This window comes from Protopterus annectens, chromosome 15.part0 (genome assembly GCF_019279795.1).
Source record: "Protopterus annectens isolate FY-2018-M chromosome 15.part0, PAN1.0, whole genome shotgun sequence".
In the NCBI taxonomy this organism is placed as follows: domain Eukaryota; kingdom Metazoa; phylum Chordata; order Ceratodontiformes; family Protopteridae; genus Protopterus; species Protopterus annectens.
In genome coordinates, this window is record NC_056749.1 from 538,863,928 (window position 1) to 538,886,021 (window position 22,094).

Below are 22,094 nucleotides of genomic sequence, written 5' to 3' on the forward strand. Positions count from 1 at the left end.
ATCAACAGTCAGTTTGTGCTTCTCTCTTGTTGGACATATAAGTTCTCTTTTGGGAGAAAAACTTCCAGTTAATAATTTTGCTTATTATTTACACTTTACTATTCAGGAAAGTTGTTGTAAAGCTAGGAGTTTGTGTTTTAATGGACTATCACAAGACGGTACTGTACTTTTAAACAGAAGCACTCTTTTTTTCCTCTCAGTTTAAAAGTTGTTTAAAGAATTGAAAAACATTTATTCTGTGAAGAAGTTGTTTTTCCTTATCTTATGGGGTTGGCATAGTGTTTTAAAATGATTTTTAATGTGTCTGTGTGGCAAAAAGTGACTTTGAAAGACTTTATTTTTACCAGCATTTGCTGCTTGTTTTCTCTGGGAAAGTACACAAAAAGATAAAGTTAAGCAAACAGCCTTTGCCACAACAGTATGCTAGCGATTTGCCTCTACCACAGGTGGGTGACTCTGCTATAGCCACTTATTTTACCTCAGACCACTCACCTTTTATCCAAAATCCCTCTGGTGTAGCAATTACAGCCAGTATGGACTGAGGGATAGCCATGTCTTCTGCAGCTATTGAGGTCTCGTCACCGGACAAGGTAGAGCCACTCTTGTCAGTCCTGTGAGAGGGAAAAGGAAAGGCTTCTCTGTTTTGTTAAAATGTTCTACCATCCCTAGGGAAGTTGCTGTCACTAGTAACACTATTGGTCCTATTTTTCCTGTCAAAAAGAAGCAGAAAAACTAAGCATGTAGCTACCTCTCTTCAAGTTTCCTTAGATAGGAGTACTTCACTGGATCTGGCTCAGCATTTGAGTCAGGCTATTGATCCTTCTTGTGTGATAGTTTCAGGTAAAAGAATTACGAATACTTATCTTCCTGAAGAGAAACAAAATACTGAATCTGGACAGGTGGATGTTGGGACAGATATAAGGTTTTCTCCACAGATTTCTGATTCAGACTCAGAAGAGAGCTCAGTTTTTGATTCTCCCTTTGGGGGTTCCTCTTTATCTGAAACTATTTCTAGAATCTGCCAGTGTTTTCAGTGGGAGGACATTGAAGTTTCCCAGTCCCTTGGAAACTACTATGGGCAGTTACAGAAGGAATTTCAAGAACCTGCACCCATTCCTCCAGTTTTGTCTGCCTTAAAGATATGTGTGGTCCTGCCTGCAATTTTCTTTACAGTCGGCCAGCTGCTCCTAAAAAGGCAATACGATGTACAAAGTTCAAACTGCTCAGTCTTTTAGTTTTTATGCACTTTTTCCAAACCTGGTCCAGCAGTTATAGCTTTAGCTAATCCTTCTGCTGGAAAACACTTATTTCATTCCAATCCTGCTGTTTATGGTAAGAACTGGAAGATTATGGATAAGTATGGAGGAGAAGGTATATTGTTCTGCAACTTTGATTTTCAAAATTTTGACTTGTCAGCTTTGTATGCTAAAGTTTATGACTAACTGTGAAACTATGAGGAATATTTTGTCTGCAGTTTCTTCTTGTGAGGAAAAGTCTGCCTTAAATGATTTAATTTCTTATATTTTTCCAGTTACTCCTCATTGTATACAGTGTGTATATACGACTGTCGATAACTTTTTCAACGGCTATGGCCACTGATACTGTTTTGAGGAGGTTTGCATGGCTGGATTCTCATATACTCCCAGATTATGTAATCAGAAAAAGTTGGCTTTATTTGCAGAAGATATTGTTTTGTACATGATAAAACCAGAAAAGGACATCTCAGTGTTGTGAAACATTTTGAGACAATTTCAAGTTTTTTCAGGATATAAAATGAATGAAAATAGACTTACAAGATGGCTGCAGATGGATCAACAGCTTGATTTCAGCTCTCTCAGTGTGAAAAAAGTAACTGAGAGATAAGGGCCAGAAACTACAAGTTTTAGTAAATTCAGTCACTGGCTAGTAAGTACACTGCTTAGATGCCAGCAAAGAAAAAACTTACAGAGCCTGAAAGAAAATCAGCTAGAAAAGATGAAGAGAAAATACTGACTCAGAAGAATCCTGCAGCTGTTCAGCAAAAAACAGTTCAAGCTCCAGCTTGGGTGCAAGATATGGCTTGCAGTATTCTAGAGGGAATAAATAAGTCACATGTGCTCAGAGCTGTTTGAAATAAATGAAACACTGAAGGAGTAAATTCAAATAAGAAAATTCTGTAAAAAATGGAGGATGCTTTAAAAAGTTATTCAGATGAACTGAAGATGAACTGTAAGATACTCGAGGCATAGGCACAAATCCATGCTATGTTCTTGCCCTTAGGCTCTATATATTGGGTAAAGTAGGGTTACATTGGCTAGGACTGTAAGGGCTGTCATGCCATTAGCCTAGTAATCTCCTACAATCCTATGATAAAACCGTTATAATCATAGGTCGAAATGAAGAAAAGGCTGACTGAGTATGAGATTGCTCAAGATAGCAATTTCAAAAAATGGTAGAATTAGAGGACAGAGCACACAGAGAAAACCTTGAGATTTTCTGCTGTACCAGTGTAACTGTGAGAAAAAGACTGTATTAATTTTATGAAAGCACAAATATGCAGCTAGACTGGTATTCTGGATTTGTTAATTTAAAGGGCACATCATATGTATGCTCTAAACCTGGCCATAAGAAAGCAGCAAAAACCTGTATTAGTTTAGATGCAATCATGCCAGCAGAAAGAGTCGATCCTGACAAAATTGTGGCAAAAGGGTGAAGTATTAAAAACTGGAGGCAGTTGATTTGTGGAAAATGATTATTCATTTTACACCAGAGAAGCAAATTCATCCCAGCAATCAGGGAATATCGAGAGGCAGGTGTGAGATTCAAGCTGCTGTACCTAGCTGTCTTCAGAATATTTTTTCCTGGAGGATCAAAGTCATTTTCTGATGTAGAACAGGCTAAGGAGGAAATACAAAAGTTTGTCCGACAAAAAAATGAGGCATCAAACAGAAGGAGACTCTGTTTCTCATTTTTCTGATGATAAAGCATATAGAGAGACTTTGCCAGTGAAACCTTTTCCTGTGTCCCAAACAAAAATGCTTAAGAGACAGAAAAAAAAACACAGGCGCTGACTAGAGGAATAGGGAGTACTTTGGACTAGAACCAAAGTCTGAGGTTGGAAGATGGAGAGGAGCAAGAAAAAGACCAGCAACATTGAAATTAGTGAATACATATGAGACTATAAAGCATCAATCACATTTTTGAAGTATGGCTTTACAAGAAAAAGTGCAAGACTGGACTTTGTCTGACTTTATTAAACTTGTGGGGGACTAACAAATAAGCCCTACTTCATGTCATTAATGTTTGGAAGGACAAAGAAAAGGAGAAAAAAGGAAAAGTAACTGTAAGAAAACAATTTTTGATCTTAAGAGTATTTGTACAAAACATTTCATTATATAATAAATTGCATGTTATTATAATAAAACATTTTCAATTATTGTTGTATGTGGTAGAGATACTAAAGTAAACAATTGCCTTTTTACTTCTTTTTTTTGGTTTTAAGAAATGTAGGCATTTACAATGTAAAAAGAGAAGAAAGGCTGGACAAAAGCATGTTTAAATTAATATGCTGTAATCTTGAGTTGTTAAGGTGGGGAATGGGGAGCAAAGTACACAGATTATAATATGTGTAACATTGATATGTTCTTACTTTTGCATAGATGAATGTCTAAATTAAGGCATTTGGCTTAATCTAATAAGTTTTTTTTTGTCTAAGCAAGTGAATAAGAAGACTCTGAAAGTAATGAAAAGTTTTCCTTTGGCAAATAAATGTTCAGTGCAAGTTGAGAGGTTTGCAGAGCTGTACATTTAAAATAAAATAAAAAATGACTAGTATGTCATGAACCTTAAACTCCAAGCAAAAGACCACTTTATTACACCAAACAACAGGTGACTGGCAAAATAAACTTTTACATCGTGAAATGTTTAGTCAATTTAGGTTGGATGCAGCCAACTTTCCTGGCCTTAATGACAATATTTCTATTTCCAGTGACCTTAAAATAAGGGCTAGCAAACTGTGACTTGTTGTTGTTTTAAAGTGCACACTTGGTCTACACTTGTACTTTCCCTTTATGTTTTTAATCTGCATGGAAAGAGTACACTTTGTATATTTTTTGTTTTGTATGCTTTTTCAAGGCTGTTCCTTTAATTCTTTTGCTGTTATTAGCAATCTTTACACTGAATTGGTTGCTACCTAGGGGTGTGTCAATTTCGTTCATTTTTAAAAGTTTAGTACTAGGTTTTACTCATGGTTCTGATGATGTCTTAAATGTGAGATGAAAGTGCTTAACTATGTTGCCTGGTGTAATAAATTGTTCTTTAGCTTGGAGTTTAAGGTTCCTGACATACTAGTCATTTTTATTTTATTTTAATTCATTTTTATGTCCAGTTCCAGATCTTTCTCGGTTTTCTTGTTTGTACAGCTGTACATTTGGTCCTTGTGTTTCCATGTAGACAAGCTGACTATTGGCGGAAGCAATAAAATCTAAAACACTTGTTTAAGGCTAAAGGTTAATGTTTTATGAAACATATCAGATGTTTTTCACATCTGAAAGGGGAATAAAGATAAGATAAGAACAGAAAGCAATCTAAGTAGGAGCATAGGCTGTAACATGTATCATAGCATGGACCTTAATGTTAGGTTAAGATATGCCTGTGTGTGCGGCTGCTTATTTGGGACAATTGTTCCTATCAGGAGTGTTAAACTTCATTATTTGTAGATGTACATAGTTTTGTGTGTTTTTATTTTCAAGTTAATAGCTTCTGGGGTGTTCTGGGGTATGTTTCTTTTTTTTTGAGGGTTTCATTAAAATAAAAGGTCTTATAAAATTTAATATATGTTCAAATGGAGATAATGAGAAGCAACTCTATAAGAGCTCTACCTGCCAAACATTAGTGAGTTCATCTGACACAAAAGCTGGAAATAGTAATTTTTTAAAACAAAAAGTTGTCCTATATAATAAGTGGAAATAATAACTTCTTATCATAATGGCTATACTAAACATACTATTTTGAAATGTGAATGGCCCTACAGGTATAGACAAAAAAGAGTATTAAATTATATTAAGAAATGCAGAGTTCAAATAGTGATGCTACAGGTGAAACATTTGGAAAAAAGTGAGCATGTGAATTTGATAAGAAAGGATTTTGGGATATATATTCAGTAGAATATCAGGGACAAAGGAAAAGGGGAGTACTTATACTAATTGCTATTGAAGCTCCAATAGTGACAGAAGAGGAGAAAAAAGTTATTAATGATAGATATGTTGTAGCAAGGTGCTACTGGCAAAAGAGGAAGATTATGCCAGTATGTATTTATATTCTACCTAAAACTACTATTGTGCAACTTAATTAAATTTTGGAAGAAATAATCAACTTTCGGCAGGAAATATTACTTATAGGTGAAGATTCAAACTTGATTTGCAACAGTGAGGATGTATCTGCAGGACTAGAATGGAAAATATAAAAGAGGGTAGAGTTCTGAAGAAATTTATGAAAATATTTGGTATGGAAGATATGAACTCAGTAGTAGAAACACAGTGAGAATTTATTTTTTTATTCCCCAGGGTACAATATTTGGCTGGACTGGACAGAAATACTTTGCAGGAACATGTGAATTTAATTGAAATTCAAATAATGATTGAATGGGATTTTGGATGCAAATCCTTAAAAAAAATAACAACAGCCACACAGAATATGGCTGAAATATGGAATATATTCATAAAGATGCAGAAAGTATTCTAACAGGCACGCCAACACAAGAATCGAGAAAGGAGATTCTACTGATAGTAATGACTGCAATTAAAGGTACAGAGAATAGGCAAAAAGGGTCTGGAGTTTACTGGAGAAAACTGGCAAAGGAACCAAGGTATTGGGAGCAAATAACTAGAGAGGGAAATGGAACAGAATGTGAAGAGGCCAAGAAGACATTTAGACTGCAAGCTAGAGACTGCCTTTCCTATCAGGGATTGATATCAGAGTATAGGCAAAGGGAACGGGATGTGAAAATCCTAAGTGAAAGACCTGCTCTGGTAGAGTTTTTAGCTGAATTTAGAACAGAAGCTGCAGTTTGAAAAGGGATAATTAGTAGGGCATCTAAAATGTTGTATATCTGTAGGAACCAATCGGGGTGGGGTTAGAAAAGAGGGAAGAGAGACTGGATAAGTAATTCACAAGGAAGCAATGAGAGGACATCTGTACGACTCCCAAATATGTAACAAAGTTTAGAAGATTTAGAATTTTTCCTTGGAAATGTTTGCATAGATATTTTTATACCCCAAGCAGACCCCAAAGAATTTTTCCTCAGGTAGATGGCAAATGTTAGAGGTGTAATGGGGAAGAAAGAGGTAACTTGGAACATATACTTTGGGAGTGTGATGAGTTGGCAGACTTTAAAAATATTCCATACAAAGTACTCTTCCAGATATATTAGGTGAGCGAATGGGTGTAACTAAGGAAATGGTATTTTTTTAGCTGGGATACAAGATCGGAATTACACAGACATAGTAAGGTCAAGTTAAGTTTAATTCTTGTGGCTGCCAAAAAAAGCAATAACTAGAACATGGAAATCAATGTCTAAACTAACTGCATTTGAAGTAGTGAATATTATAACGGAGATACAAAAACTGAAAGTAAGAGGATAGGAGCAAATTACATAGAAAAAAATGGAAATCGTGAGAACAATACTTGCAGAATAATGTTTTGGAGTAGGAATGAGGTTTAGCAAAAGGCATGACTGATCAATTTATGTAATGTTGGATGGATGATAATTCTACAAAAGAATATATGTGATGTATAACATCTGCAACTGGGAATATGTTAATATGGTTTGCTTTCTTTATGTTTGCCTACATTTTAAGTGATAAGTCAATTAAATTATTAAAAATAACTTCCCAGATGATGTTAAAAATGAGATTTTAACTTTTTCTTTGGATATAGACTTAAGTTTTTGGCCCCACTGCTGCAGAGGTAATCAGAAAAAGTGTGATGAAAGCGGTAAGCTGATGCAGTAAGTTCCTAAAGTTTTCAGCCCTCCTTTTCTAGATTTTCTTAGGGATTCTTTAACTCTTCATACAATTTTGTAAGAAACAAAATAAACAGTCTCAACAAAATGCAAGAAACAGTCATTTAAGAAAAGGCAAGGGTATTACAAGAAAAATTCTGAGAACTGCCAAAACTAAGGACAATCCAATAAGTCAGAATGACTGTTTAGGAGACTTTGTTCCCTGCTGCTACCCTGGCACCCCCTATTGCCTTTCAGAAAGTCTGAATCTCCACTTGACTCTTTGCCAACAGATAGTTTCATACAAATGGGTTCTGAAGATCATTCATCAATGTTACAAATAAGGGGAGGAAATTTGTCCTTCCCAAGGAGTAATTCTTCATCCTCCAGACCAGACTATTATTTTCACCTGTCCTTCATCACATGCTGTGCCAGTGAGTGAGAGAAGCAGTTCCCACTTCCCAGGTGGGAAATAGTTTTTTTTTAAGGATGGTTTTACTGCCAAAGAAAGAAAATGGTTATAAACCACTTTTGGATCTTTCTTTCCTAAACCCCTTTGTTATAGTGCCCAAATTCAAAATTGTGTCACTTCACAACCTGATACCTCTTCTTCCTCATTCAACACTCGATTGAAAAGATGCTTATCATCACATCCAGATCTCAGGTATTTTTTAATGTTTTGTGCATCTGGATCCCATTATCAGTTCCCTGCCTTACCCTTTGGACTATCCGCTGCACCAAGAGTGTTCACAAAGTGCCCAGGTCTAGGTATAGCTCATTGCAGGCTCCAGGGTATCCATATTTTTATATATTTAGATGACTTGCTTGTAGTCTTTTTCAAAGTGTCAGCAAACTTTCTTATGAGTAAGAGATCTCTTACACAAGCTGGGATTCCAAGAGAACATTCAAAAATCTTTTGTAACTCTTTCTCAGAGGATTGTGTTTCTGGGATGTCAACTGGAAACCACAGTTCAAAGAGCTTTTCTTTCATGGGACAAAATAGATCTATATGTTTATCTATTTCTAGGTTTTTCCTCTCAGACTTCAGTCACTCCAAGGAAATATCTTAGGATTTTGGGTCTCATGGTTTCTACGATTCTAATGATACTGCTACCAAGACTGCACAGGAGAAATATACAGTGGTATCTGAAGTTTCTTAGGTTTCAGCACCAGCACACTTTCTCTTTTCAAATCCCACTGCTGGAGTTTGTATCCCTAAATCCAGGTCTTCCTCTCTGTCTCCCTGTTCCAAAGCAGTCAATCAGATGCCTTGTCATTTGCTTGGGGAGCAATTTCAGGAGGGATAAAAGTGCAAGGTTGGTGTGAGACACCAAGGACAGAAGTAAGCACATAAATATAAAATAGATGCTTGCCCTGATCCAGGCACTCAATTCTCTGAATCATCACTGGTCTCCCTGGGACCTCTTCAAGTTGTTTCAGACAATACCACAGTCATGTGGTACATTGAGAAGCAAGGGGGAACCAGGTCGTGACCCATTTGAAGACTACCCATGTTAGCTTGGGATATAGGGTCACAGCACCGTCTCAGTCTACAGGCATCCTGCATTCAGTCAGAGCAAAAGTGTGTGGCAGACAAGCTGATCAGGGCAGATAGTCATGAATGGAAACTAGATTGCAGGGTCTTCCAAGATTTGATACATCTGTGGGGAGTTCCTCAAGAATTCTTCTTTGCCTCTTCTCTGAACAATGAACTGGCAAGAGTCTGCTCTAGGACTCTATGCAAGAAGGCCTGGAATACAGATGCCTTTTCCTTGGACAAGAATGTTTCTGTATGCTTTTTCCCATTTCCACTAATATATTGGATACTTCTGAAGATTCAGAAGGAATCCCCAAAGATAATTGTGGAGACTCCATTCTGGCCCAAGAAACATTGGTTTTCCCTTATTTTGGAAATGCCCAAGGGCAATTACTACAGGCTACCTCACAGACTGGATCTACTGACACAAGAACAGGGGTGTTTGATGATATGGTCTTAATTCCTTTTTGGTACTTTTTTACAAAGGATATGCAGTAGGTACTAATGGATACAAGAAAACTTGCTACTAGAAAATCATGTATTTGTAAATGGAAAAGGTTTGCTAGTTGATGCCAACAGCATAACCAGCACCCATTTAGGGCTAGCTGTTCTCTGTTTTACAATATTTGTGTGGATTACTATTTTGTGGCCTTTTTTACTCCTCTATCAAGATTCATTTCTCAGCTATTTTAGCATGTATGCCTATGGATTCTCCTTGTTCAATGCAGTCTCTTTATCAAAATATTTTTGAAATGTTTTTTTTTCATAAGAGGCCTCCAAGAAAACAGTTGGGATTTTAATTTTGTGTTACATAAGATATCACTTGCTCCATTTTAACCCCCTAACCTGACTGACTTGAGGTTCTTAACATGGAAAACAATTTTACTTATTGCTCTCTAAGAAGGGTATCGGATATGCAAGCTCTTATGGTGAGTCAACCCCAACTCATTTTCCACAGGGACAGGGTTTCATTGATCATTAATCCTTCTTTTATGCCTGAAGTATCAAAATTTACTTTAAGTCAAACTTTCCATCTCCTGTTATCTTTCCTGAACCCAAAAATGAAGGAGAATGGATACTCCATACCTTGGAAGTCCACAGACAACCCAGTTACTAAATTGATAGAACTAAAACTTGCTACTACCTATTGTTAAACTCACCACAACAAAACTATTCCAGGCAGGGTCAAGGCCCACTATACCAGGGCCTTGGCTTCATCGATGGCTTTTTGAAAAGGGTTGGATTCTAGAATTATTCTAGTAGTAGCAACTTGGTCCCTTGTAAATGCCTTACTGACTGGCAAAATCCAATGGAACATTTGTTATTCTTAATACATTGTCTGTTACATCACTATCACAACCAGCATTGTTGCATTTTCAGACTTGGCTGAATCGGCTGCCATTTCAGTGACTAATTCACAATTTATAATTTAATAACTAGAAAACTAAATACTAACAAATAAAACAAACTGGACAGTCAGCTTTCAAACGAAATTTAATCCCCACTGCCTTGCCTTACTTCTTCCATGCAGAACAACATTCTCAAATCTCAACAATGCCTTTCTTATAAATACACACTGTGATGCTGGATGGAAAAACAGTGTACAGTCACTTGATTAAATGATTAACAAATAAATCAAACAATTTAATCATGTGCTTTCAGCTCTACAGCAAAACTGTCCAAGGGATTTCTGTATTAAAAGACTTGGCACTGAAATATTATACTTTAAAATAAGTTGTGCTTCTAAATCACTTAATGCTATCAATTTATCTTCCTCTCTTAGTAAATTAATATCAACAATATTGCATATTTGAAGAAATAAATTGTTTATATGTCAAGTAACAACAACAGAACTATGTTATGCCATACCAAAGATACATAAAAATAGATGGTACCCTCCTGAAAGGCCTGTTATTTTTGGCATTGGTGGGTGCCAAGAAAACATAGGCACATTGTTGGATAAAATTATTAAACTATTTGTACATAAAAAATAATTTGATTTTAAGAATAAGAATACACCTGAAGTAGTAGAACACAGAGAGGTGAAATGGGAACAAAACCTTTTTTTTTGGATTAGTTATGTATGTTAGGAATTTATATACATCTATACAGCATAAATATAGGTTAACTGCTGCTGCACACTATTTAGGGGAAGGTTCTTATTCATCATTTGTATTAACAATAAGGAATTGTTGCTTATTATACAATGTATTTAAATATAATACACAATATTTTTGCGAAAACAAGGCACTACAATGGGAGCTCCATTTGCTCCAGCATATGCAAACATCTTTATGGTAGCATTTGAAGATGAATTTGTGATCACACACATTTTTTATAGAGCAGGCAGTAATTTAGGTATGATACAGCGATGATTTATTATTTTTATGTAAAGGAGAGTAGAAGAATGTTGAAAATTCTGTGGGGAGTTTAAGAAATAATGACTGGGCAGTATAGTTGGTTTATGGCTAACAAAATACATTTGATTCTGTAGTTATTTCTGTGACAAGGGAAGAAAGGTTAAAAATAAACAAAAATACTTATAAAGAACACTTCAGGGAATATTTTTTTTGCATCAAGTGCCTGTCCTTTTTATTTGATAAAATATTTGCTGATTGAAGAATGTATAACAATACAACTGTCATATCAGATAGGGAGCAAGCTATTTTTGACATGGGAGTTATATTTAGAGATAAAGGCTACACACAGAAAATGTTAAATAATGCTATAAGACAAGTTTTTAAAGAACCTAAAAATGTAGATGGAGGATAGGGCATTTAGTAAGAACAAATGAAAATGGTTACAACAGGAGAACACAGCTTTAGAATAAGATGTTTTCGGTGACAAAATGCACTACATTTTCAGATAGATTGAGTAGTGTTATTAAAAGGAAATGGCATATACTATTCACTAATGAGTTATTAATAAAAGTTTTGCCACAGTCAATATTTTTTTTATTTACACAAGTATTACATTTGGGGAAAATATTGCTTTTTAAATTGAGTCCAACTACAACTTTACATTTAGGTATATCTGGAATGCATCCTTGTGGTAGATGTTATACTTGTGGTTATATGCTTAAAACTAAGGAACTGAATGCAAATAAAAAAAATGAATATCAGAGGCAGTTTCTCATGTCATAGTCAGATGATTTATGGGAAAAGGAGTGATTGTATAGAATCCAAATGGTACACTGGACAAACTAAAAGAAAAGTAAAATTCAGGAAAAAAGAGAATTTAAGAGGTAAGAAACTTATGACACTGTAGTGGCAGAACATGCTATGGAGTTTCATGGGGAAATGGATGGTTTTAAATGTGAAGCATTAGCTGACATTAATTTACCAAGCAGGAGGAGATAAATTGGCATCAAGTGCTTTAGAAACAGGTTTATTTTAAAATATAATATGTTAGCACACACCCAGGAGATTATATGAAGAAATTTCATGGACACCTTTACTGTAGAGCTGAAAGCACATTACTCAATTATTTAATTTAATTAATTTATGGGTTGTTTAATTTAATCAAGTGAATATACATTGTTCAATTTCCATCCAGCATCACATTGTGTATTTATATAAAAGGCGTTGTTGAGATTTAAAATGTTGTTTCCCATAGAACGCATAAGCCAAGGTGCTGGGGAATTAAACCTTTGAAAGATGAGTATCTGATCTGTTTTATTTCTTAGTATTTAGTCTCCTAGTTATTTTATTTGACTCCAGAAAAGTGTTTTCTACAGCTAATTGGAAATTCATGTTTGAAGTTATTAAAAACAGAAACTTTGATGGCAATTTCCAGGCATGGTTAAAAACAGTGTTCAAGGGCAAAAAAGAGATTTATTAATCAGTAACAATTTAACAGACAGTATAAATATTAGTAGGGGAGCAGACAGTTTTGCACATTGTCACCTGCATTACTTATACAAGTTATTGAATATCATGTTTTAAAAGTAAAATCAAAGAATTAGGGACAATTTTCAAGAAGAAAATATGTGAGTCATGATTCATATTATTTATTGATGATGCTTGCTTGGAGCAGAAAAATTAAACAAAGTCCTGCCAAGAATGTTAAAGCTATCTCATCATTTTGGAGACCACTCAGAATTAAATTATAACAAAGAAAAGACAACAGTTTATAGAGTATGGGAAGGAACAGGTTTTGATAATTGTGTAAAGATACTAGAAAAATCTGACCAACTTTATTATTTTTAATAACAGGAAAAAATCTTAAAGAAGCAAATGAAAAATTAATCAAGAAAATGGAATAGAAATCATGGACATTGTTGAAAGACAAAACCTGAATATCAGTACACTAGCAGGGAGAATTCAGTTAAGGTTATAATTTCAACAGTTGTTTTGTAACTGATAATGTGTTTACACATTCCATGCCTTCATGATGCAACAGTTAAAGTACAAAACAAGATTAGGAAATTGTAGAAAATCGTAATGAAGCATGAATAGATGAAATATGTTAATTATGTTCAAACAACACAGAGTATGGGGTATGATACACAAACCAACATACATAACTAATTTTAACTTGGTTCAGTGAGTTAACTTAAATAAAGAAGCTCCCCCTAATTGGAAATTGACTGTTGTACCTTTGGAGAAATGGAAGCCTGTTGAAAAAGGTAGAAGTACAACAATTCATGCTGACTTATTGAAGGGAAAAGCAACTATTATATGTGAATTATTTAATAAATGGAAAAAATAATGAAAATATTAGTCTAACAGTTACATGAATAAATGTTAATCCCTGCAAAAATGGATATAAGTTTGGAATCAGCAAAGGAGACTCATATAGGTGTTTTTAATGGGTCTATGTTTAATCATTGGTTACATTCATTGAACTTCCAATGACTGACCATAAATCATCGAACGTTCAGTTCAGAGAATGTGTGAAACGGAGAAAGTAACCACTTGGCCAGCATTTTCCCATTACCCACACCGCACTATTTTAAACTCACCCAGGTGGGGACCTTTGCCCCCTACACACCCCCCTAACATTATATACCAACTCTGAGATCACACTAAAGTGGAGAAAAGGGCACATTTTCTCTTCCATGCCCTTTTCCCCACTGTAGTGTAGTCTTGGAGTTGATATATATAGTTGCGAAGGTGTGGGGGGACTTTCCCACAATGGGGAGTGTTGGGTTTAAAATAGTGTGATGTGTGTGACATGGAAATGTTGGCCAGATGGTCACTTTTCCCATCTCATACATTCACTGAACTGAACATTTGATGAAAGAACGTTCGGTGTCTAGTGTTTGATGATTGGAGGTTCGATGAACGCAACCTTCGATGATTTAACATAGACCGATTTTTAACTCATTTTAGAATGTTTAAGGAAAATGGAATGTAGATGCAAAATGGTGGAGGTATAATTATTTTAAAGAAGGCAGTGTGCACGTCTTTGATTGTATTAATATAAAATGCATTTGAGGATGACATGCAGTAATTGGGGTGTGGTGGTTCAGGGAGATACATACATTTGAAGCAACTTTTGCATATTAGGTACTGGAGGTAACAGATGGGCTGGAGTAATAGGTAGGAAGTAAATAGGATGATTCTTTCATATGTAACTAAATCTGTTGTAGCTAAATGTAGAAAATAGTACACTGAAAAGAAAGCTGATATTGTCACAATGAAGTTATCAAGAAAACCCATTAAGTCACACAAGATAAACTGACAGAAACACAGGCTGTCACCAGGCTGATGAGAAACCTTAAAATGATGTTATCTGTCTTTAAACATTGCTAATATGGACAAGAAAGACTATATCAGATTTTACTATTTATATATTGTAAATATTATTTAAATGAATTAAAAATATTATTAGAAAGTATTTAAATAAATATAATTGTTAATGGTTATAATGTATTGTATTTTGGAAAATTTTAATAAAAACGTTCTAAATAAAAAAAGTTAAACACTTTTAGCCTTACTGCTCCTTTCCAAAGCTTGCTATTAGAAACACTTTATTGAAATGCTCTTCCCTATATAACTGAAAGTTATGGGACCAATATTAACCTCTCCACACTGTCTAAATCCTTAGATAAAAATATCTATTGAGTGGACCACACTGAAAATATAGCAGCAAGGTTAGGCTGGACATAATACTTCTGATCATGCATGGAGTACTATCAGAAGTGATTGGAACCAACTTAATCATGAACTCCTCCTGGCATACCTTTTACTTTGCACAAAGTTACTCACATATAGCAGTTCTCATGAGCTAGGTTTAAAGGGTGGGGAAGGTATGGAATATCATATGCTTGTTGGTGGCATAAATGCCCAATCCAGACTAATTCCATATGGTCTGAAAATGTCTCTCAATAAAGCAACTATAGGTTCACAGCTATTCATACAATTTTTTGAAGCATTGGGGAATCAATTCTACATTTTGGCAGTGTTACTTTTTGGCTATAAAGGTATAAATCATTGATCACAACCATGCCATTTGTTATATACCGTTGGATGAAACAGGTATAGGGGATGATCATATCTCTAATCTGTAGGTTTTGGAAGGCTTTGTATCAGAAGAACTGTACATATATTCTCCCAGACATAAACCATTTATTTTTACTGAAATTGATAGTCTAATGAATACGCTTTGGTGTTTTTTTCTGCAGTGTTTAGATCATCCACTGTTAAGTACACCTTAGCAAAGTTACAACAACAATCTAAGTTGATTTTTTTTACTTAGTACACATCAATAAATATAGATCTGTGTGCTCAGTTATACTGTCTTTTTTCTTGTTTTCTTGTCATACACTTTATGGTTTGTGTTATTAATGTTCACCTACTTGCTCAAAGAATTGTCAATAGTTATTGTATTTGTTTAAAAAACTAAATATCTAAAAATTATGTTAATCTAAGCAGTAACCATCATTTCTTAAACAGCATTATGTCAAACTTAAGTCAGTGGTGAGATTCTTGCATACCTAGAGTCAATGGAATCTCTATAACAGATTCTGTGATTATAGTTTTGAATTTAGTTAAAAACCTTGCCATTCACTATGCAGCACAATTCACATTCTCCAACTTTACCTGATGGAGGCATATCTCTCTTTGGTAGATACAATGCAAGAGATTTAGAAATGGTGGTTCGTATGGAATCAACAGTCATCAGTGCTTGTTTATACACAGCAAAATGTGTCAGAACCAAAAGTTTGAGAGAATCCCATAATATGAAGATTAAAAGGTTCTCAATAATATGTTTTATTATGCTAATATTGTATTATATAAATTTGGAATCAATACCATATGTCATATCAGGTCTATATTATATATTTGAATGCTTAAATGTTTGAATTGCTAAAGAACGAACTTTAGTGATTGAACATTTATATGTTCGAATATATTAAAAACAAAATTAAAAAAAAAAACACAAAGTAAAGGGTTTAAGCAGGGGGGCAAGTCCCTCTGCGCCCCCACACTCCCTGTTACTTAAATATACCAACTCTGAGATCGCACTTCAGTGTGCTACAGTGCAGAAATGGAAAATTTTGCATTATCTACACTGTAGCGCAATCTTGGAGTTGGTATATTTAAGTAGCGAGGTGTGGTGCACAGGGCTTGCCCCCAACTTACACCCTTTAGTTTTTCTTTTTTATATATATATATATATATATATATATATATATTCGAACATTTAAATGTTCGATCACTAAAGTTCGTTCTTTAGCGATTCAAACATTTACGTGTTTGAATATATAATATAGACCCGTTATACCTTACAGTGTGCCAGTGATACAGTCAGTAAAACAAAAGTTAATAGGATATAAGGGTTTTCAGAGACTGTAAAAGGGTTCCAGTTTTGCTTAGATCTGTAGAATGATAGATGTAATATGAGAAGGTGAAATAACAGCCACTGCAACCCATTAAAGACTGTCTATCTAAGGTGTCCATAAAAAAGGACTTGACAAAAATAGGAGTATTTCTGTGCTTACACTGCTCAGTAGTGAAAACTAAGGTTTTGGTGTATTGTTTTCCCATTTGATGGTACATCCTAAACTCTTGGAATATAAAACAAAACTCATTTGATTTGTCTTATAATTACATATGATTTTATAGATATATATTTGTGTATGTAGCAGTGGTCAGTTTATACATTTTGAACCACGACTTCTACTTTTTACCAAACTTTTAATCTTCATATTATAAGATTCTCACAAACTTTTGACTACATGATGTGAGTTTTCAGTGGCTGCATAACCTGGCCACAATATTATTTTCCTCTGGTCATGTCATTTCAGTGCATTGTGTCCTCTGTGACTTAATTTGGGCCAGGGATAACAGGAGACTATTTGGTCCACTGAAAATCCTTTCATAATGGCAATGAAAAGTTTGCGAATATCACAATTAATATGAAATATACAGTAACTATAAAAGTTGAGAAGTGTTTTATTTTCTAAATTTAAAGCTATACACTTAAGAGTTGTTTGGTTGTTGTTTTTTTTCACAGCTGGTTGCATCAATAGTTTTTATCAGCTTTGGTGTTATCGCAGCATTCTGCTGTGCCATAGTTGATGGAGTGTTTGCTGCAAGGCATATTGTAAGTATATAAATAATTAAAATTTGCAAATGTAATTATTTTCAAGAGGGTTATTCCTCAGACCATGATTATGATGACTGTTCTCTGAAAATAACGAAGCTTTAGAATTTAAAATGTCAGTGTTTTCTTCCCATTTTAATATTTTAGAGTGGTTTACAGTATCACTTATGAGGCTAATTCAATCTGAACTGCAGACACTTTTACAATAATAATAATTATTATTATTATTATTATTACCGTATATGTGTCAAATAACGCAAATTGCATGCAACATTGTTAAAGAGCTAATCTGAAAAGTGACTATACAGATTACTATCAGTGAAGTCACTTATTTTAATTAACCACTAAAAAACTAAAAAAGTTTAAATATTTTTATTTAAGTGATGCTAATGGACTACTTGCTTACTCTTAATGGACTAAATTGATCGTGAGTAGGCATAATTCACACATGATAGTGTTGAAATAATTTTGCTGCTTACAGGTGCATAATGACAGCCTAGGTGCAGGGAAAAATCTTAGGCTTACTGAAAAGCCAGTGGGGAGGAGGGGTGGTAACACTATGTATCTTAGTCAGATTATAGATCACCCCAGATATGTGAGGGCATTATTACTCCATGACTATAAAGCCTCCCTCCTAAAGGAAGCAAATGTGCTGCAAAGAAAAACATCTGTAAGAAAAGTTAGATTTATTAGTCTACCCTTTCCAGGGATAAAATATTTTCTCAAGCAGCAAGATTTAAAAAATGCGTGCAAAAATCATACTCCACTGGGGAAGCATGGGCCCATACTCCAACACAATGAGGAAGGGGTCTTCTACATCATCAGATCCACTGGAAGTAGGCAAGTGGTCAGAAATGTAGCAGTATCAAAGTATTTGAAAACATGCCTGGTCTAGGTTGGGAGGTGTGGGTCAGTTACAGCAGCAGAAGGGCTGTCACTCTTTTCTTCAGAATTCCAGTACAGAAGAAAAGAACACTGGTGTAAACACTGCACTGCTGGTATTGCAGGTACATGGGACTAAACACTGCAATGGTGGCAGTGCTAGTAAATGACTATAATCTGAGTGAAACATCAGCTATGGCTTGTTGCATTGACATTATCATAATCACAGAGCTGGGGTACACCAATACTCATTACTTTTGTACTTAGCTGTCAACAGTCGCCATGCTGTTTATAACATTTCATTCTGACTTCATTATGTGCCTGCACATGTACTTGTTATAGTTTAGTTCTAACAGTGTTTGTACTTTCACAGATTGCACCTATAAATGATCAGTGTTCTCATCTGGGGTACCTACCCAGTAAACAAAAACAAATAAATGAATAGTTAGGACACCAATACACCAAGGTACACAATATACAGAGGGATGAAAAAGGAACCATTGACAGGAAGTAAAGTCAGCAGAGCTGAAAAGAAACTAAGAAATGTAAAGGAATAATCTTTGTGAGTCACTATAACATGGGAAAGGAATTGCAGTTATGCTGTGATTTATTTATTCCCCAAAACAAAAAGAAGAAGAAAAAGTGAAATGAAAATGAAGGAATGAATCTTTCAATGATCAAAATGGACAAAATGCCATTACTGAGGAATCTCACTTTGTCATTTGTGAACTGAAACCTTTCTGCATCAGAGCTGTCCTGTACCACATTAATTACTGCTGTCCTATCTAGGACAGATTTAAAGCAATAAGTACTGTCATCCACATGACAGGGATCTATTGTAGTCCTAGTACTAACAGATGCAAATGAGGGCACAATTTCAGAATTAACTGCAGATGCTCATCTGGGAATGAGTGCTTATTACATTACATGGTTCACAATAAACATTACTTCAGATACCAGCTTTAAGAGTAATGGATTTCAAACAAGTCTACTTTGTCAAGATGAAGTCATGACTAAGTACGGGGGGGGGGTCATAAGAAATGGAGGGCGGTGTGGAAAAGATGGAAAAAATCATGTTAACAACCACACAAAATATCAGCACCCTATGTTTATCAAGAAAGCAAAGAAAAATACTGTGGTTCTCAAGGAGATCAGGGACAAAAAAGAAAAGACTGGAACTCTTAGAAGTAAGGGAATATAAACAAAAATAATGGATTGCTTTCAGCAGGTGATGGTGGAGCAGTTAGCTCAGGTGGAGGACGTCTTGTGGTGATGTTGATGATTGGAAGGTAGAGAGGAGGAGGAGGAGATGGACCACCTGCAGGATGCAGCAGCAGTGATTGTAGATGTTGTACCACACTGTGGTGGCAAAGTGACACCTCAGTCTTAGGACAAACATCTCAATTTAGTGGTCATTGTTTGTTCCCGTCCTCACCTACACTCATGACCTTTGGATTATGGCCAATAGTTAATATAAGTGGCAGAAATTAGGTTTCTTCTCAAGGTGATAGGGCTCACTCTCCCTATCACAATGAGGAGCACAACATTCTAATAGGATCTTATAATATAACCACTAGTCCCCCTAGACATGGTGGGATCAGTTCAGGAGGTTTGGGCACCTTGTGAGGGTACTCTCTGGCTGCCTTCCATAAGGAGTTGTGCCACATATCACCCATTGAGAGACAGCCCTAAGGCAGATCCAGGACATGCTGGAAGGATTATATTTCTTAGGTTACCTGGGAATGCCAGAAATCCCACAGAATGAACTGCAGACCATTGCTGTAGAAAAGAAATTCTGCTCTATCGTGTTTAGCCTGCTGTGACCTCAATCCCCACCAGGACATGTGTTTAGAAAATGGATACATGTATGCAAGGCCGGATGAACGAATGTAAAGAAACATAACAAGATGGGATCTGTCTCAGATGAAAAACTAGAAAGCAATAAAATAATCAGAAGCAAATATTGTCAGAAAGAAGAAACATGGCAAGCACCATTACAACAGTGGATAAAGCATTTATGAATTATTATGGTAACATACCAAATAACTAACACATGACACAGTTCATCAGAGAATAATAATCTTAATACTAAAGATGCACCTGCACAGAGTCCCATACTCCGGTTCCTTTAAACCACTTGTGCTTGCACCCATTATAAAAACCCACTCTCAATAGCACAGGGATAGGTATGCAACTATAATTAGGATCACTCACATTCCCAATGAAGGAATTCTCTCTGTTCCTTTTCTTTCTACTTGATTAGAACCTGCTCTCACTCCTGAGGAGGATACTCTATCCTTCTGACAGGGAAGCTCAATCCTTGTTACAATGAAATTATGTCCTTGAATATACTGATTAGACCCCACTAGCACACAAATAGCTTAAATGCTGCTAGTATGGGTGATTACACATACATCCAATTTCCCAGAGTTATACAATTTACCCATTCACATTTAATTAGAATTAAGGAAGAAAGTTTTAGCAAAGTTTACCAGTAGAGACTTTAGACTGTGCTGAGATTTTAAAACTGTATACTGGCACACCAGAAACTTGCCTGACAGAAAACCTATCATTCTTTTGGTCCTAGTGGCTGTTTCTAATGCTGCAGCAAACAAAGAGCTTGGAAATATGAGTTGCCACAGCACCAAACTGTTAAGATACCAAGTAAGTTTCACACAATACAGTTCAGCAAAGAATAATAGTCTCTTTTATTGCATAGAGAAACACATACGTGGGAGACTAGGAAAACAAAGTCCTCAGAATACTGTATTTTTTAAAAGCAACATTACTGTAGCAATCCTAGTACAACCAGTGACCAATTAAAAATGAAAACCACAGCATTAATTTTGCCAAGATATCCTGCTTACTTGTTTATTAATTTCCGACATGAGTTCTAAATTCCATCATACAACTTTCTACACAGAACAAATCTTTATACAGTTCTTAATCTGTCAACATTTGTGAATATTAAGAAGCAAATCAGCAGATACGTACTAAAAACATTCAGGAATCTATCTTGTTAAAAAAGCATATTAGAAATGAAATGTATACATTAACATGTTTCCTTCAACATACCCCTTACCCTTCACACTAAGAAAATATGGAAGAAATACTGAGGCTTAACAGTGGAGAATGAATCTGAACAAAGGAGATAACACAGAATTACTAAATGTATGCTTCTGCCTTATTTTCATAAAAGTGAATGATCGTTGGAAACTAATAAAATAAAACAATATTGGTGAAAAAGAGAGTGATGAAAGGGCAAACTTATTCGACGATAGGGATGCTATGGTTAGGGCTGTCAATCCAAACATGGTTAAGTAGGTACTTTTAAAACTAGAGCATTATTAAGGTAGTGCGATCAAATTAGACCCAATCCATAGTCATGAGGAAACCAAATCAGGAGCTAGTAAAATCAATTACAAGACCATGGAAAATGGAAGACATGACACCACTTCACAAGAGGAAGAACAGGAAAGATGTGGGATACTACAGATTAGTCAGTTTAACCTGTGTGGTAGGAAATGATAGCATTCATTCTCAACATAAGGTGAATTCAGTGTCTCGAGGCTAAGGGAATGTAGGGCCTTAGACAGCAGGAATGTATTGCAGATATAAATCAGGACAGATATAGCTGATCAAGTTCTTTCACTGGATAATAAAAGCAAAATATAAGTGAGGCTTCAGATATAGCTTATTTAGACTTCAACTAGCCATTTTACTTAGTATTACACTAAGTTAGACAGCCTTTGAGTGAGTGCCAATGTGGCTACAAGGGTAAGCAGGGTAAAAAAGGTTGTTGAGAAGTATATCATACAGATGTGGTAAATGGGATGTACAAAAGAAAAATGAGAGTTACTTTTGCAATTCTGCTTGAGTCAGTGCAGGGACATATCCTTATGTATAAACAAACAATGCATTTACAAATAAATAAATAAAAGTAATACTACAGAGAGGCTGGAAGGAACTGTCTGCCCCTGCAGATGATAGCAGAAGGTATTGTCAACATCAGATTTAAACAGATACTTTCTAAAATTTATTTCCAGTGACTTAGCGTAGATAAACTCATTGCAACAAAGCAGTAAGAAAAGCTAGAAGGATTTTAATAAAGATAAAGATAAAAAAGGACTTTAGGAAAGATAA

At 35.3% G+C, this 22,094-nt stretch overlaps 1 protein-coding gene across 4 annotated transcripts in view; it reads left to right on the forward strand.

Annotated features, from left to right (window-relative positions):
- The window catches only part of TMEM255A (transmembrane protein 255A), a 370,298-nt gene that overhangs the window by 189,892 nt on the left and 158,312 nt on the right, over positions 1 to 22,094 (forward strand). For all 4 annotated transcript variants that reach the window (XM_044057351.1, XM_044057350.1, XM_044057348.1 and 1 more), the window contains exon 4: positions 16,980 to 17,069. In XM_044057351.1, coding sequence (XP_043913286.1) covers positions 16,980 to 17,069 — 90 coding nt within the window. The remainder of the gene's footprint in view (positions 1 to 16,979; positions 17,070 to 22,094) is intronic.